Below are 17381 nucleotides of genomic sequence, written 5' to 3' on the forward strand. Positions count from 1 at the left end.
TAAAGGGACTGGAGGACCTTAGTTATTAGGAAAGGTTGTGAGCACTGAACTTATTCTCTCTGGAGAAGAGACCCTTGAGAGGGGATATGATTTCAATGTACAAATACCGTACTGGTGACTCTACAATAGGGATAAAACTTTTCAGCAAAAAGGAATTTAAAAAGGCACGCTACCATTCACCAAAATTAGAAGAGAAGCAGTTTAACCTTAAACTGCGTAAAGGGTTCTTTACTGTAAGACCGGTAAGGATGTAGAAATCTCTTCCACAGGCAGTGGTTTCAGCTGGGAGCATCAATAATTTCAAAGAACTATTCGATATACACGACCACAACATACAGGGATATACAATGTAATACTGACATAAAAAACACACACACGTTGGACTTGGGTCTTTTTTCAACCTCACCTAACTAATAAGGAGAATGAGAACCAGAACATGTCCAGGTGACTGTGACCAACTAATACTAGATACACTATGACCTAGATCAATAAGAACCTTGAGGACAATGAGGACCAGAACATGCCCAGGTGAATGTGATCTACGACTACTAGCTATGTCATGACTTGGATCAATGAGAACCTTAACAGACAATTAGGAAAGTTTAATGCCAGGATGTTTTGTGGCTTGACCAAGACTCTTCTTCTGTTCTGATGAGCATCAGGAACATACCTCAGTATTTATATCTGCTTTTCCATGGCAATTGGAACTTTCAAACCTCCCATCTTGTAATTATAACTAAACAATCAATATCTGCTTTGACACACTCCATGGTGATGGGACGTAGGTGTCTGTGCTACATGTGTGGATATAAACAGTAGGGTCAGATCCTATAACTCATTAGAACTGAAGAAGTGGCTTGGAGAAGCTATAAAATGTCTTGAACATTGCAGAATAAGTCCAGGTGAATTTGATCAACTACTAGTAGTATGCCATGACCTGGTCAGATCAATGAGAACCTTCACAAACAGAACTATATGGTTATACAGTGTGCAGGCACCATTGCCATTAGAGTCCTCTATGAGGTTTGTGCTAGGAAAAGTCAATTTCAGACAATCTGTTTTTTACTCTCTGGAATGGAACAGCTTCCTCCAAGACTGATATGCTGTGGCTGTCCATGGGCATCTGACTGAAGACTCTTTGGATCAGGCAGTCACTGTGCTGCACCTATAGCCACCAAATAATACCAAGCGATGCTCTGAATCTTAAAAAGGGCAAGTTCATCTTTTTCACGAAAAATGAAAAGGCGAACAAACTCTAAATATCCTGGCCACCCCTCCAGACCCCACTGCACACCACAATACACAGCCCTGAAGTAAGTATCAGTCTTAATGCTCACAATGCAAGTACTCATTGGCCAGTATGACCAATAAGAAGCACTTCTTTCTTCTGGGACACCTTACTGGAGGAAGAAGACTCTGGTTCTCATTGGTCAGCACTGTCACGTGGCTGCACTAAACAACGTGCGCGTGCCATTTTGAGCATTATTTTGCATACTCACTCCGAGGCTGTGGATTGCGGTAATTGGACCATTACACCAACAGCACAAGGCATAATGGCTGCTATATGCAACGGGGTCCAAAGAGTTGGCCAGGACATTTGAAATGAAAAGGTGAACTTACCCTTTAAGCATCATCTGCAATGTTCTCAGAGGAAAGGAATTGTCCAGCTTGTGGAAAATCATCCTGATGGTGGGCCCAGCCTATCACTCCTCCATGAAGAAGGGTGAAATGGTACGGGGCTCTGAATGTCAAGTTAATGTGCTATATGGCCAAGGGTTTGTGGACATTTGACCATCACCCCTAGATGAGCTTGGAAATCCTAATAATATGTAGTTATTCCTTTCTTTGAGAATATAACATCCTTCAATCCAATTGGAAGCCACCACAAGATTTTGGAGGGGGGTGTTGCAGGAATCTGTGCTCATATGTAAAGCCAGGTACTGATGTTCCATGAGAAGACCTGGCTTGCCATTTGAATCCCAATCTGGCCTAAAGGTGTTCAGTAGGGTTGAGGTCAGAGCTTTGTGAAGGCCACTGAAGATCCTTCACACAAAACTGAAGAAACCATGTCCTTATGGAGCTGGCTTTGTACATGGTAGGAACAGAAAAGGACCTTCACCACACTGTTACCACAAGAGTGGCAGATCACAATTGCCTATGAAGTCTTTGCATGAGACAGTAATAAAAAATACCCTTCACTGGAAATGCATGAATTTCATCATTTGGAGGGATGTCCACCTACATTTGGTCATACAGGTAGGCATCACAGTAAGATGTCCAAAAAAAGTTGGCTTTACAGTGTTCCTTCCCTTCATCTGCACACTGGTCCTTAGTGGTGATTAACACTTTCTTGCCTATAGCAGACTGCCGGATGGGCAGGCCTTTCCCACAAAGGATTTATTTATTTTTGTCTGGTCACTGTTATTCTGGAACATTTGTGGTGTATAATTGCAACTATTATTATAATGTCATTGGGCCTTTTTATTACTGTTTGTGTTTTTTTAATAATTGATATCTAACATATAAATGGTCAAGTCAGAGAAGATTCAGAAAGAGAGAGAGACAAAGGAAGAAGAGAAAGAAATGTGTGTGTACATATTTTTTTTAATACAGTAATAAAAATATATAACAAATGTATATAAAAATGAATCGTAAAATAAAAATAAACAAACAGAATCTAGATTTGTGTACTTAATTTTAACCCGCTCACCTTTAACCTGTGATGGGCTACAGACAGATAGAAGAGATAATCCCGCTGTTCATCTTTATTTGCCTTTGGCAAAAGATCTGTGAAAACATAGAAAAAGCACTAATATCAGTTATATCTGGAGAGCGGTGATGTCACTCCTATATAATATAGCTTATATCTGGAGAGCGGTGATGTCACTCCTGTATAATATAACTAATATCTGGAGAGCGGTGATGTCACTCCTGTAGAATATAACTAATATCTGGAGAACGGTGATGTCACTCCTGTAGAATATAACTAATATCTGGAGAGCGGTGATGTCACTCCTGTAGAATATAACTAATATCTGGAGAGCGGTGATGTCACTCCTGTAGAATATAACTAATATCTGGAGAGCGGTGATGTCACTCCTGTAGAATATAACTAATATCTGGAGAGCGGTGATGTCACTCCTGTAGAATATAACTAATATCTGGAGAGCGGTGATGTCACTCCTGTATAATATAGCTAATATCTGGAGTGAGGTGAGGTTACTCCTGTATAATATAACTAATATCTGGAGAGCGGTGAGGTCACTCCTGTAGAATATAACTTTTTGTAAAAACTTAAAACGAATGCACTAACATCTCCGTATCCTGTGTCAGAATCTATTGGATCTCTTTAATACCAACACTGCTCCATAGCCAATCATTGTGACCTGTATCCATTGTACACAGCTGCAGCTCTCTGATAATACATTTCCTCATAGGAGAACAACTCTTACAAAGCATTCTGGGTGATGCATTATAGATTTATAAAGATTCTTCCAGATGGCCCGAGTATTGCTCACCTTCTAGAAGCCCCACCCCTTTCTGAATGTCGGCGGAGTACTTGCTGCGAATCAGACACCAGGCGTACTCAAACTGGGTCCCTTTACTTAGCGACCCTGAAGACAGCTCAGCCAAGTACTTCTTCTCAAATCTCTGCAGAAAAGAAAAAAAAGAAGTATTAAAGATTATAACAGACTCTGTGCCTAAAACACATTACGCAGTTTGTGCCCCCGATGGACAAATTTCTCATCATTTCCTATACGGACAGGAAGTGAGAGCGATATATCTCCAGCAGAGACAAAAAGCAGCAATAAGAATGTGATAGAGGCTCTAACTCTTCCCCACTCCCAAAATGCCATAAAAAGTTTTGCATGGAGTTGGGCTTTAAAATTAGGGACAGAGGATCCGGCAACACCCGACAGAGCTGGAGAATGTCAAGCAGCCTGCTTACTTACCTGTCTTCCGGCATCCCTTTCCATTTGCTCCTAGCTTTCCCTACTGCAAGAGGTGGCTTGCATCCTGGTGGCTAGACCATGGGTCACCATGTCTTTCCACCCAGCGTCAACTTGCGGGCAACAAGTCCCGCCACCATTTCTCCTCGCCTTGGCTAGCGTTCCGGTTGCTGGACAACTGTACGCAGCCTCCTAGTTCCACCAAGTGTTTACTCACTGCTATGCTTTACGCTGTCTGTCTGGTCTGTCACTGGGCACAGACGGTGCCTTCTTTAGATCTCATTAATCTGTGCCTCCGTTTTCATGCTGACCAAGTCCACCTGTATCTATGACCGTTTGTTCTTGTTATGTACCTTTGCAACGCTTAACGGATACATCTACTGACTGCTACCAGCCCTGAACCTTAGTTAGATGTAATGGATACTTCTCCTGTCTGCTGCCTGCCCTGACCTTAGTTAGATGTAATGGATACATCTCCCGTCTGCTGCCTGCCCCTAGCTATGTTTAATGAATACTTCTGTCTGTTGCCTGCCCCTAGCTATGTTTAATGAATACTTCTGTCTGTTGCCTGCCCCTAGCTATGTTTAATGAATACTTCTGTCTGTTGTCTGCCCCTAGCTATGTTTAATGAATACTTCTGTCTGTTGCCTGCCCCTAGCTATGTTTAATGAATACTTCTGTCTGTTGCCTGCCCCTAGCTATGTTTAATAAATACTTCTGTCTGTTGCCTGCCCCTAGCTATGTTTAATGAATACTTCTGTCTGTTGCCTGCCCCTAGCTATGTTTAATGAATACTTCTGTCTGTTGCCTGCCCCGATCTCAGCTATGTTTAATATATACTTCTGTCTGCTGCATGCCGACCATAGCTAGATGTAATGGATACTTCTCTTGTCTGCTGCCTGCCCTTAGCTACGTTTAATGAATACTTCAGTCTGTTGCCTGCCCCAATCTCAGCTATGTTTAATGAATGCTTCTGTCTGCCCTGACTTTAGCTGGATTTAATTGATACTTCCCGTCTGCTGCCTGTTCTGACCTTAGCTACATTTAATGGGTACTTCCATCTGTTGCCTGCCCTGACCTTTGCTACTTCCAAATGGATTTTTGTCCTCTAGCTGCCTTCCTGAGCTCCATTTAACAAATACATCTCCTGTCTGCTGCCTGCCCTGACCTGACCTTTGCTACTTTTACCAGATGTCTCCATCTGCTGCCTGCCCTGATGTTTACTGCTTCCGCAGATTGCGCCCACTGTCAGCCTCCAGCCCCAGCTTCACCAAACTGACTTTCCTCCATTGCAGTACAGTATGTCTACTCTTCCAACTTGGGTCCACTAGTGACATTCTACAGTCAAAGTATATAGTTTCTTGTATTAAGCACTGGAGACAACCTAGTACTGGTAGTACTATAAGCCCTAAAGGCAAAGGGGACTGATAAAGGTGAAGTTACAACGCTATTTCCTCTGATTGTCTGCCTTTGGACCATACACGGAAGTCTCTGAAGATGGCATAGGCTCTAGGATCAGAGGGCAAAATAATTCCAGGCTGCAACCTTGGGGCAGTTTGGTAATGTAAAGATAAGAATAAGGCCTCAGGTACTAACAAAACCCAGATGAAGGCCAGATGACTGGAGGTGACCCAAGTCACTGTAGGAAGGCAGCAGGAACAGACTGAAGATCCAACTTCCAGTAGCTGCAGCGGGGAGAAGCTACTTCAAAGCCGAGTGGCAAGTGTGACAATCTACCGAGTATATGACTAATAAACATGGGAGAAAAACCCGCGCTAGAGAATGTGAGTAGATGACATCAGCGCTCAGTCCATCAGTAATAGAGTGGCATCCCAGGCTAGAACTAACTAAGCTTGAAGAGGTTGTAAACCGTCGGGAAGAAAAAAAAAACCCTGCAAGGCAAAGGCATAATGAGCTAGTATGCATCGCATATTAGCTCATTATTAAATACTAACCTTAGAATGATGCCCTGGATCGGCGTCGGCCCTCCGAGTACAGTGCGGACATCTTACTTCCGGGTTTGCGTCTCTGGCACTGTGATTGGCTGGAGCTGCAATGACATCACTCCCGTGCATGTGCGCGGATGCCGCCGGTAGCGGCACAGCTACTGAAGAAACGTCAGGAGCGAACAGTTTCTTCAGTGCGCAGTGCAGTGCGACGATGACGTCTCCTCGTATATCTCCAAACTCGTGCAAGTTTAGGAGATATTCACGGTACCTACAGGTAAACCTCATTATAGGCTTACCTGTAGATAAAAGTGGTAGTAAAAGGTTTACAACCATCTTAAAACTGCTCCCAACCCCCCATTCTAACTCCTATACTAAACTATTCTGTAGAAGGAAGATGCATAAACTTTCCTATGCTCAGGGCACTCCACCTGACCGGCTTCCAGCTGCAGCTTCAATGTAGAGGAGGGACAGCTGGCAACGGATGCCCCATAGTAAGCATACTGGGTGATGTCATCCCCTAGGGCTAGGCATTCCATCCATTGTTGGCGTTCTCTCCTCTCACCTGAAGCCAGGCCGCTGGGGAAATCATGTGACCAGACCTGAGAATAGATAGGTGTTAGAAGGGAGGTGGGAGCAGTTTTGGGTGGAACTCCGTTTTAAGCTTAAAAGTAGAACTTCTGCTCATTTGTCTCTCCCCCCCCCCCCACCCCTCCGGTGGCACCTTTTGGGGAGGGGGAAACGGATACCTGTCTCCACTCCTGGGAGCCCAGCCCGCGGCGAATTACATGCCAGCTCGGCTCCCTCCTCCCCCCGCCGACAGGCCAGTAAGAGAGAGCAGCGGTGCCTCGTGCATGCGCACTAGGGTCCCGGCGTGAAGCCGTAAGGCTACACTGCTGGGTTCCCTTACCCGCAATGGTGGTGGCAGCACCCGACAGCTGATGGAAACATCAGCTGCGGGTGCCGACATCGCTGGACTCAAGGATAGGTAAGTGTCCGATTATTAATAGTCAGCAGCTGCAGTATGTGCAGCTGCTGGCTTTTGATTTTTGCAGTGGTGGGTGAAAATCCTCTAAGTTTTAGCCGGGAATTCCACTTTAACTGCAGAAACTGGGAAATTTAAAAGATGCCCAGCGATCAGGTAAAAGATGGAGCTCCTGGTGCTTAGCCCAAATGGAATACCCATAGATGGAGTGTTCAGAGACAGGGACAGCTCGGTCGTCAGCCTGATTGAACTACTCATTAAGCGAGTCTTCAGACACACAGGTTGGCCAAAGGCCCAGTTTGGTCAGCCTACTCATTTAGTGAGTCTCCACTAGGGATGCCACCTCATCCCTTTAAACTAGAGCCGCATGATTCTGGGAAAAAATGAGAATCACGATTCTTTTGCTTAGAATAAAGATCACGATTCTCAATAACTTTTCTATTTTAAAGAATATATATTAAAATAAATATATATATATACATATACACACACACACACACTCTTTAATGTGATCTTTATTCTAAGCAAAAGAATTGTGATTCTCATTTTTCCCAGAATCGTGCGGCTCTAGCTTAACCACTTCCGGACCGCCCACTGTATATATACGTCATTTTTTTGAAGATGGATATCTCGGTAACGGCAGCAGCTGCTGCCACAACCGAGGTATCCATCTTTTCAGCAGGCGGTTCCGTATACGATAATGGTGGTCTCTGCGGCGGGTTCGCCGCGAGATCACCGTTATCGGCGGCGGGAGAGGTGCCACCCCCCCCTCCCGCCGCTCTCCCGCACCCTCCGCTGCTTACCGGAGCCGTCGGTAGCGGCGGAGGAGATCGGGTCCTTTCCCTGCTGAGGTATGGAGACGAGTGATGGCCCCCACCCGTCTCCATACCATGTGACGGCCGGAGCGACGTCATTACGACGGCTCCGCCCACTTCTCTTAAAGGCACAATTTTTTTTGTGTCATTTTTTTAAACGACCTTTTTTTTTTTTTTTTTTTTTTGCATTTTAGTCTAAATATGAGATCTGAGGACTTTTTGACCCCCCAGATCTCATATTTAAGAGGACCTGTCATGCTTTTTTCTATTACAAGGGATGTTTACATTCCTTGTAATAGGAATAAAAGTGATCCAAATTTTTTTTTTTTTTAAAAACAGTGAAAAAATAAATAATAAAAAAAAAAAAAAAATTTTTTACAGCGCCCTGTCCCGACGAGCTCGCGCACAGAAGCGAAGGCATACGTGAGTAGCGCCCGCATATGAAAACGGTGGTCAAACCACACATGTGAGGTATCGCCGCGACCGGTAGAGTGAGAGCAATAATTCTAGCCCTAGACCTCCTCTGTAACGCAAAACATGCAATCTGTAGAATTTTTTAAACGTCGCCTATGGAGATTTTTAAGGGTAAAAGTTTGACGCTATTCCACGAGCGGGCGCAATTTTGAAGCGTGACATGATGGGTATCAATTTACTTGGCGTAACATTATATTTCACAATATAAAAAAAAATTGGGCTAACTTTACTGTTGTCTTATTTTTTTTTTCAAAAAAGTGAATTTTTTCCAAAAAAAAGTGCGCTTAGAAGACCGCTGCGCAAATACGGTGCAAAAAAAAGTATTGCAATGACCGCTATTGTATTCTCTAGGATGTTAGAAAAAAAACAATATATAATGTTTGGGGGTTCTAAGTAATTTTCTAGCAAAAAAACCTGTTTTAAACATGTAAACACCTAAAATCCAAAACGAGGCTGGTCCTTAAGTGGTTAAAGGGATGAGGTGGCATCCCTAGTGGAGACTCACTAAATAATTAGATAGAGATAGATTAGATAGATAGATTAGATATAGATATATATATAGATATATATATATATATATATAATCTATATATCTAATCTATATATATATATATATATATATATAATCTATATATCTAATCTATATATATATATATATATATAATCTATATATATATATATATATATATATATATATATATATATATATATATATATATATATATATATATATATCTATATCTAATCTATCAATAGATAGATTATTCAACAATAAAAAAAAAAAAGTTGTTTAATGGATAGATATATATATATATATATATATATATATATATATATATATATATATATATTACATATACACACACACACACATTTTAAAAACAACCTTTTTTTTTTTTCTTGTTGAGTTTAACTTTGATATAGATTTTTCTTTTGTTAATTAACCATTTCGAAATGTAGATCTGTGGATGGTGCAACATGGTGACATCGGGAGGACTGAGATTACCCCCTCCAATGTCATGGGCTTTCTGGACATCAAAGTCCAAGCAAGCAGTCATAATATATTATCAGCTCACATTTGTGTAGGAAAAATCCATCGGATCAATGCTGGTCCGCACGCTCCACACTGCGCAGTCACTGCACTGTTTCTCGGCCGGGGTCTCCGACGAATTAACGTGGTACCGCCCACACCCAGGCATCTACTGCGGCGCATCGCGCTCTCTGCTCTGCTGACGTCAGTTCCGGTATCGGCGCCATTTGCGTTCCATGCTGGTTCCGACGGCTTCTCCTCCGGTCCAGGCTACATTCTGGGGACACTCGAAAAAAATTGCGGTAGTCCAGGCTGGAGATCGTGGGGGGGCGTGAATCGAGATCATGATTCTATATACGATTAATCGTGCAGCTCTACTTTAAACCCGAACACACATTAAATTACACAGGTTCTGTGGCTAATTAAGGTGGCAATTAAACTCACTTGGAACCTTATTAGCAATAAATTAGCCCCAGAACCTGTGTAATTCATATGTGTTCAGGTTTAAAAAAAGGGATGAGGTGGCAACTCCAGTATTCACACAGACAGCTCAGGGCTCAGTCTGTCTGTGTCTCTGAAGACTCATCTAATGAGTGGACCCACCAGGCTGAGCCTTGGGCTACCTGCATCTCTGAAGATGCACTCAATGAGTATGCCGACCGGGCTGAGCCCTGGACTAACCTGTGTGTCTCCTGAAGACTCACTCAATGCTGAAATGGACTGGGTTACTCCCTAGACCAGTGATGGTGAACCTTGGCACCCCAGATGTTTTGGAACTACATTTCCCATGATGCTCAACTACACCGCAGAGTGCATGAGCATCATGGGAAATGTAGTTCCAAAACACCTGGGGTGCCAAGGTTCGCCATCACTGGTCTAGGGAGTAACCCAGTCCATTTCAGCGTTGAGCGAGTCTTCAGGAGACACACAGGTTAGTCCAGGGCTCAGCCCGGTCGGCATACTCATTGAGTGCATCTTCAGAGATGCAGGTAGCCCAAGGCTCAGCCTGGTGGGTCCACTCATTAGATGAGTCTTCAGAGACACGGACAGTCCAGGGCTCAGCCAGATTGGCCCAATCATTGAGTAGACACAGACAGAAGTATAAACCTGATGGAGGCTCCAACTCTTCTCCACTCTATCCAGCATTTCATAATAAGTGTTGCCTGGAGTTGGGCTTTAAAAAAAAAAAAAGCCAGATTGGGAGAACAAATTTAAATAAAACTAAACAGAAAGCAGAAAGGAGTCAGCTCTGGGCAGGGAGCGGAGGGAATGGAGTGATTCACAGGCCAAGAATCAGGCAGAGCGAAACCTTCGTACTGTCTCTGTGGGGTGAGGACATGCGGGGACATCTCCACCAACGTGACACTCTTCACTCAGCGGGCAAGGAATCCATCACCGACAACACTTGCCAAGGATTGGGAAAGATTAGTTAACCTCTTCCAACTCAGCCCCGGGTACTCTTTAAGTGTGTTAATTCACATGTAGGGTAGCTAGGACTGTCCGATCATGTGAGTGATGTGATTGGCTTTTACAGTGGTCACATGATCAAAAGCTGAACCAGATGGTCCCCAAACATTACTAAAAAAGGGGTATGTCATGAAAACACAAAAGCTGTATTTAATGATTTGATTATCATTCAGTGATGAGCTGGGAAAGGTGTAATTAGGCAGACTTCAAACTTAAACCGCAGTACACGGTAAAGGCACCACGCACTAAAGGAACGCCCCTGCATTCAACACACCACGATGCATGCCAATGCACTGCTGTGTGCTGCGGTGGAAAGGAGTTCAGGTGTGTTTTCTGCTCTGCTCATTTGAATGGGTTTCTTTAAAGTATCACACAATCCTTCAGTGAGGGAAGGGGCAACCTGATTTATTTTTTTTATGTTTTGTCAATTAATCATCAATGGCAGGCTCCACATTCCTATCCTCACTTTAATCCTTGTTGTGGTTTCCAGGTTTGCTCAGATGGAAGGATTCCCATGCTGTGACCCATAGAGGAGTGTTTACCCAACACGCTGATGAGTGTCTGTACACACAATGCTGGCACACACACAGGACACTCAGCGCCTACACAATATGGAGCCGGGGAAACCGCTGCAGGTCATAGGGAGGTCAGAGGACAACATGGAGAACCTCAGCACAGAGAAGCCTTCATCATGTGTGACAGTGTTAGGTCCCATACACACCGGGCGTTTAGCCCCGATATCCGAGATCCTGGCGGGAGGGTCCAGACCAAGTGCCAAGAGGCTCTTAAGCTCTAAGAGAGGCTGACAGCTGCTGCCGCTTGGACAGAGCACCAACCTTTGAGGCAGTATGTGCTTGGGGGGGGACCCACAAGGCAAACCCCCGGGGTTCATACTACCTTAAAGGGGTGTTCCAGCCGCAAATTTTTTTTTTTTTAAAGCGATTGTATACCAGCACAAACTAAAAATTAAAAATAAAAACAACCTGTAAGGCAAAGGCATAATTAGCTAGTAGTATGCAGCACATACTAGCTCATTATGAAATACTTACCTTAGAACAAGGCATCGGCATCTGATCCTGGTCACTGCCGAGGGAGCTGACATTTTCCCCTCGGTGTGTCTTCCGGGTTCGCAGCTCTGGCGCTGTGAGTGGCCAGAGAAACGATGACGTCACTCCCACGCATGCGCGCGGGGGGGTGTCTTCTTTCCATCGCCGGACCTTCAGCCGGGCCTTCACATCGCATGCGCCGCTGAGGTCAGCAGCTGCATGCAAAGTGAATATGTTCTAAACTGTATAGGTTTAGGAGATATTCATTTTACCTACAGGTAAGCCTTAATATAGGCTTATCTGTAGGTAAAAATTTACAAAAAAGGGGTATACAACCATTTTAAAGTCAGCAGCTACAAACACTGTAGCTGCTGACTTGATTAGAGCTTGTTACCAGTCATCTGGTGCCACCTAGTGGTCCTATGCAGGGACCACACTGTATGCAAATATACACATATTATACATACAGTATCTCACAAAAGTGAGTACACCCCTCACATTTTTGTTAATATTTTATTATATATATATTATTACGCATATTTCATGTGAAAACACTGAAGAAATGACACTTTGCTACAATGTAAAGTAGTGAGTGTACAGCAAGGGTGGGCAACCCCCGGGCACTGGTGCCGCAAGTGACATGCGAAGCCTCTTTTGCCAGCACGCGATTCCCTCCCCATCAGCAGAGCAGTGCAGGGAAGTGTCAGTGAGACACTAATTCATTCCAATTTAAGAATTCCCCAAACCGCACCTGTACTGAGGGGGGAGGCACTGCGCCCCCACACACTGTAAAAGATGGGAAGCATTGATTGGTTATCTAACTTTGCTGCAGCTGTGATCGTCAGATTTTGTGATGGGGGAAGAGATTGGGAGATTGAAATTATTCCTGAACCTTTGCGTCACTTACTACTGAACCCCTCTGCACTCTGTGTCCCTTTAAGCCACAGCCAGTATTCAGCGCAATGAAAATCACATCCAAATACTTTTTCTCAGGTGCGGGGGCCCAACCTATGTTCCTGAACACAGGCCCACTGCTTTCAGAAAATACCCCTGACCTGAGCTCATCATTGTGCATCTGTTCCATATGCTTGTATGTGACATCCCATACATCGCATACATCCCATGCATCGCATACATCTAATACATCCCATACATCTAATACATGCCATACATCCCATACATCCCATACATGCCATACATCTAATACATGCCATACATCCCATACATGCCATACATCCCATACATCCCATACATGCCATACATCTAATACATGCCATACATCCCATCCCATACAACTAATACATCTAAGACATCCCATGCATCATATACATCCATGCATCATATACATCCATGCATCATATACATCCCATACATCCCATACATCACATACAAGCACGTGGGCTGGATGTGAGAGGTGGATCAGCAGGATGAGTGTACCAGGACAGGTAGATGTGTCTCATCTCTGCTTCCTTTCACCACTCTGCATATCACACATATCATAGATGAGAAGAGGGGTACAGCGGTGGAGCAGATGAGCAGGAGGGGTTCAGAGGTGGGACAGAAGAGCAGGGGGTGGGTTCAGTGTTGGGCCACATGAGTGGGCGGCGGGGGGGGGGGCAGATGTGAAAGGAGGTGTATTGGTGGGGTAGATAAACAGGAGGTGATACAGATGTGCAGGAGGTACAGTGGTGGGGCAGATGAGCAGATGGGTTCAGTGTTATGACAGATGAGAAGGTTATTAAGTAGTGAGACAGAAGAGTATTGGGATACATTGATGGAACAGATGTGCAGGGAGGTACAGTGGTGGGGGAGATGAGAAAAGGGGTACATTGATGGGGCAGATGAGCAGGGGGGTACAGTGGTGGGACAGATGAGCAAGGGGGGGGGGGGGGGGTTCAGTGTTTGGGGAGAGGAGCAGGGTAGTACAGTGGTGGGGCAGATGTGCAGGGGGGACAGTGATCTGAGGTGTGAAGGTGTATGAATTGGGGCTGATCTGAGGAATGAGAGTGCAGGAAGTTCATTACTCACTACTAAAGTAGTTTACAGCATTTACTTTATAAAAACTCCTTTTCATGATGGAGAGTGTAAAGTTTACATTTTGTTGTTATAAAATCGGCACTCTCAATTTCTTCGACAAGCTCTGTCTCATGTTGATCTATGGTGCAGACCAATCTATGTGCTCCCAGGTTACCCCATGGGACGGACGATGGGACTCATCTATGGTAGCACATTGCTGTGCATTGATAATTATTATTATACAGGATTTATATAGTGCCACCAATACTGGCCTGTATACTTCTTATACAGCACCGGCCCGTATACTTCTTATACAGCACCGGCCCGTATACTTCTTATACAGCACCGGCCCGTATACTTCTTATACAGCACCGGCCCGTATACTTCTTATACAGCACCGGCCCGTATACTTCTTATACAGCACCGGCCCGTATACTTCTTATACAGCACCGGCCCGTATACTTCTTATACAGCACCGGCCTGTATACTTCTTATAGAGCACCGGCCTGTATACTTCTTATACAGCACCGGCCTGTATACTTCTTATACAGCACCGGCCTGTATACTTCTTATAGAGCACCGGCCTGTATACTTCTTATACAGCACCGGCCTGTATACTTCTTATAGAGTACCGGCCTGTATACTTCTTATACAGCACCGGCCTGTATACTTCTTATAGAGTACCGGCCTGTATACTTCTTATAGAGCACCGGCCTGTATACTTCTTATACAGCACCGGCCTGTATACTTCTTATACAGCACCGGCCTGTATACTTCTTATACAGCACCGGCCTGTATACTTCTTATAGAGTACCGGCCTGTATACTTCTTATAGAGCACCGGCCTGTATACTTCTTATACAGCACCGGCCTGTATACTTCTTATACAGCACCGGCCTGTATACTTCTTATACAGCACCGGCCTGTATACTTCTTATAGAGTACCGGCCTGTATACTTCTTATAGAGCACCGGCCTGTATACTTCTTATAGAGCACCGGCCTGTATACTTCTTATACAGTACCGGCCTGTATACTTCTTATAGAGCACCGGCCTGTATACTTCTTATACAGCACCGGCCTGTATACTTCTTATACAGCACCGGCCTGTATACTTCTTATACAGCACCGGCCTGTATACTTCTTATACAGCACCGGCCTGTATACTTCTTATAGAGTACCGGCCTGTATACTTCTTATAGAGCACCGGCCTGTATACTTCTTATAGAGTACCGGCCTGTATACTTCTTATAGAGTACCGGCCTGTATACTTCTTATAGAGTACCGGCCTGTATACTTCTTATACAGCACCGGCCTGTATACTTCTTATAGAGCACCGGCCTGTATACTTCTTATACAGCACCGGCCTGTATACTTCTTATAGAGCACCGGCCTGTATACTTCTTATACAGCACCGGCCTGTATACTTCTTATACAGCACCGGCCTGTATACTTCTTATACAGCACCGGCCTGTATACTTCTTATAGAGTACCGGCCTGTATACTTCTTATAGAGTACCGGCCTGTATACTTCTTATAGAGCACCGGCCTGTATACTTCTTATAGAGTACCGGCCTGTATACTTCTTATAGAGTACCGGCCTGTATACTTCTTATAGAGTACCGGCCTGTATACTTCTTATAGAGCACCGGCCTGTATACTTCTTATAGAGTACCGGCCTGTATACTTCTTATAGAGTACCGGCCTGTATACTTCTTATACAGCACCGGCCTGTATACGCCCCTCCCTGTCCAGCCATTGCTCAGTGCGGTGATAGTATGACTGACAATGACTCGGACACAGAACACTGCCCACAGGTGGAGGGTACATGGTTGTGTGGGCGGGGTTGATTTTAGACATTTATTTTAGGCGACGTTCTCATTCGCCCGTCATCATCTTTGGAGGTCTTTGTTTTATTAGGACGCGATCTGCGCTCATCTCATTGGTTGTGGTGAATATTGCGGTGATGAGGGGTATCGGGGGCTCCACAATGGGGGATCAGTGATGAAGAGACGTGTTATTATGAGAGGAGACACAATATAAAGGAAGGGATGGTGACACAGACCCCCCCCTCATCCAGTCATGGAGGGTCTACATATCACTATGGCTTGAATGGTAACCCACAGCAACCAATCAGCTTCCATCTTGTGAAGTGTAGTAACCCAATGCAACCAATGAGCATCCCTCTTGTTCAAACTGGTAACCTAGATCAACCAATCAGCATCTACCTTGTCCAGAGTGGTAACCTATAGCAACAAATCAGAACCCGTCTCGTCCCGTTAAGAGTGGTAACCCACAGCAACCAATCAGCATCCATCGCCTCCAATCCTCAGAGGAGTGAACTCTGATTGGTTGCTACAAGTTACCGAGCCCCTCACAGCCCACACCGCCCTGCCCCCTCCGCTCTCACCACCAGATCCTCCACGGCCACCAAGTCATTGAGCACGGCCTCCATCCCGGCAGGAAGCGCAGTATATCAGGCGCACCCTTCCCTCGTATCTCCGGTGTTGTCTCTTTTTTTGCACCCTCGAGCGTCACTAACTCGCGACGGCCATCTTAGATGTGGGAAACGCAAATACGACTATCTAAGGTCGCCATGTCTACTATGGGCAAGGCAACAATGCTTTTGTCTGTGGGCGGCCATTTTGGTTCCTGGTACACGTCGACAGTGACGTCCCCTGTCACGCTCGCTCGAGGATCACGTGACAGGGAACGTCACTGTCATGAGGCTGCTATACTGATAGGGAGAGGGGTTATAGAGAGAGCCAGAGACATGCCTGGGAGTGATAGGAGACTGTCAGAGCCGGGCACTGCTGTGTTACTGGAGCTTGGGGGCAATTTACAGGAGAGACTCACCTCATTACCAGAGGGATTACCATACAGGGAACAAGGCTGACACCTTACAGGAGATTGTTAGAGACACTCAACATATTACACCTGTTCTGTATTATTAGAGACGTCTCCATATTATATGATCATTACAGGATCCAACCTTCTTACTGGAGACTGCTAAAGATCCGTCCTATGTTATAGATTATTGGAGATGGGCAAGAAGGTTACAAGAAACCGATAGAGATTATCAATACAGTACAAGAGACTGATAGAGATCAATACAAGAAACCGATAGAGATTATCAATACAGTACAAGAGACTGATAGAGATGGGCTTGCTGGCGTTACCATGTGACCCCTGTTACCAATCACAGCAGGTCACATGACAGTTGTACACAATGGACGGTCTTTCATGCCACCGATTTTGTTGCTAGCTGTGATTGGTCAGTGTGGTCACATGGTACAGACAGGGCCAATCAAAGCCCATCTGTACCATGTGATTAGCTATGTCCAATCACGACTGAATGAATCGGTTGCATCCAGTGAAATGCTTGGTTTTCAGCAATGTAATGCACAGCTATAAGGAATCGTGTGTAAAAAAAAAAAAGAATAATTGCTGATCCCTTCCCCAGAGTACAATGGTATAATGGTCACAATGGTAACATTATATTGCTCTGGTTACAGTGTGTTTTAAATAAAAAAAAACATATGTAATAATAAAAAAATTAAAATGTCCTTGATCCCTGCTACACCGATCATATGTTATCAATGTACTGCACTAGTGACAGCATTTAATTAAAATAAAAAAAAGTGATTTAAAAAAA

At 44.5% G+C, this 17381-nt stretch overlaps 1 protein-coding gene across 1 annotated transcript in view; it reads right to left on the minus strand.

The window, feature by feature from the left end:
• FIS1 (fission, mitochondrial 1) overlaps positions 1-16330 on the minus strand; it is a 29792-nt gene extending 13462 nt beyond the window's left edge. Inside the window, exons 1-3 of the mRNA XM_073623034.1 lie at positions 16137-16330; positions 3519-3651; positions 2711-2787 (exon numbers count right to left, since the gene is read on the minus strand). Of these exons, the coding sequence (XP_073479135.1) occupies positions 2711-2787; positions 3519-3651; positions 16137-16181 (255 nt within the window). The 5' untranslated portion in view covers positions 16182-16330. The remainder of the gene's footprint in view (positions 1-2710; positions 2788-3518; positions 3652-16136) is intronic.
• Between the last annotated feature and the right edge of the window lie 1051 nt (positions 16331-17381).

This window comes from Aquarana catesbeiana, linkage group LG03 (assembly GCF_042186555.1).
Source record: "Aquarana catesbeiana isolate 2022-GZ linkage group LG03, ASM4218655v1, whole genome shotgun sequence".
Classification (NCBI taxonomy): domain Eukaryota; kingdom Metazoa; phylum Chordata; class Amphibia; order Anura; family Ranidae; genus Aquarana; species Aquarana catesbeiana.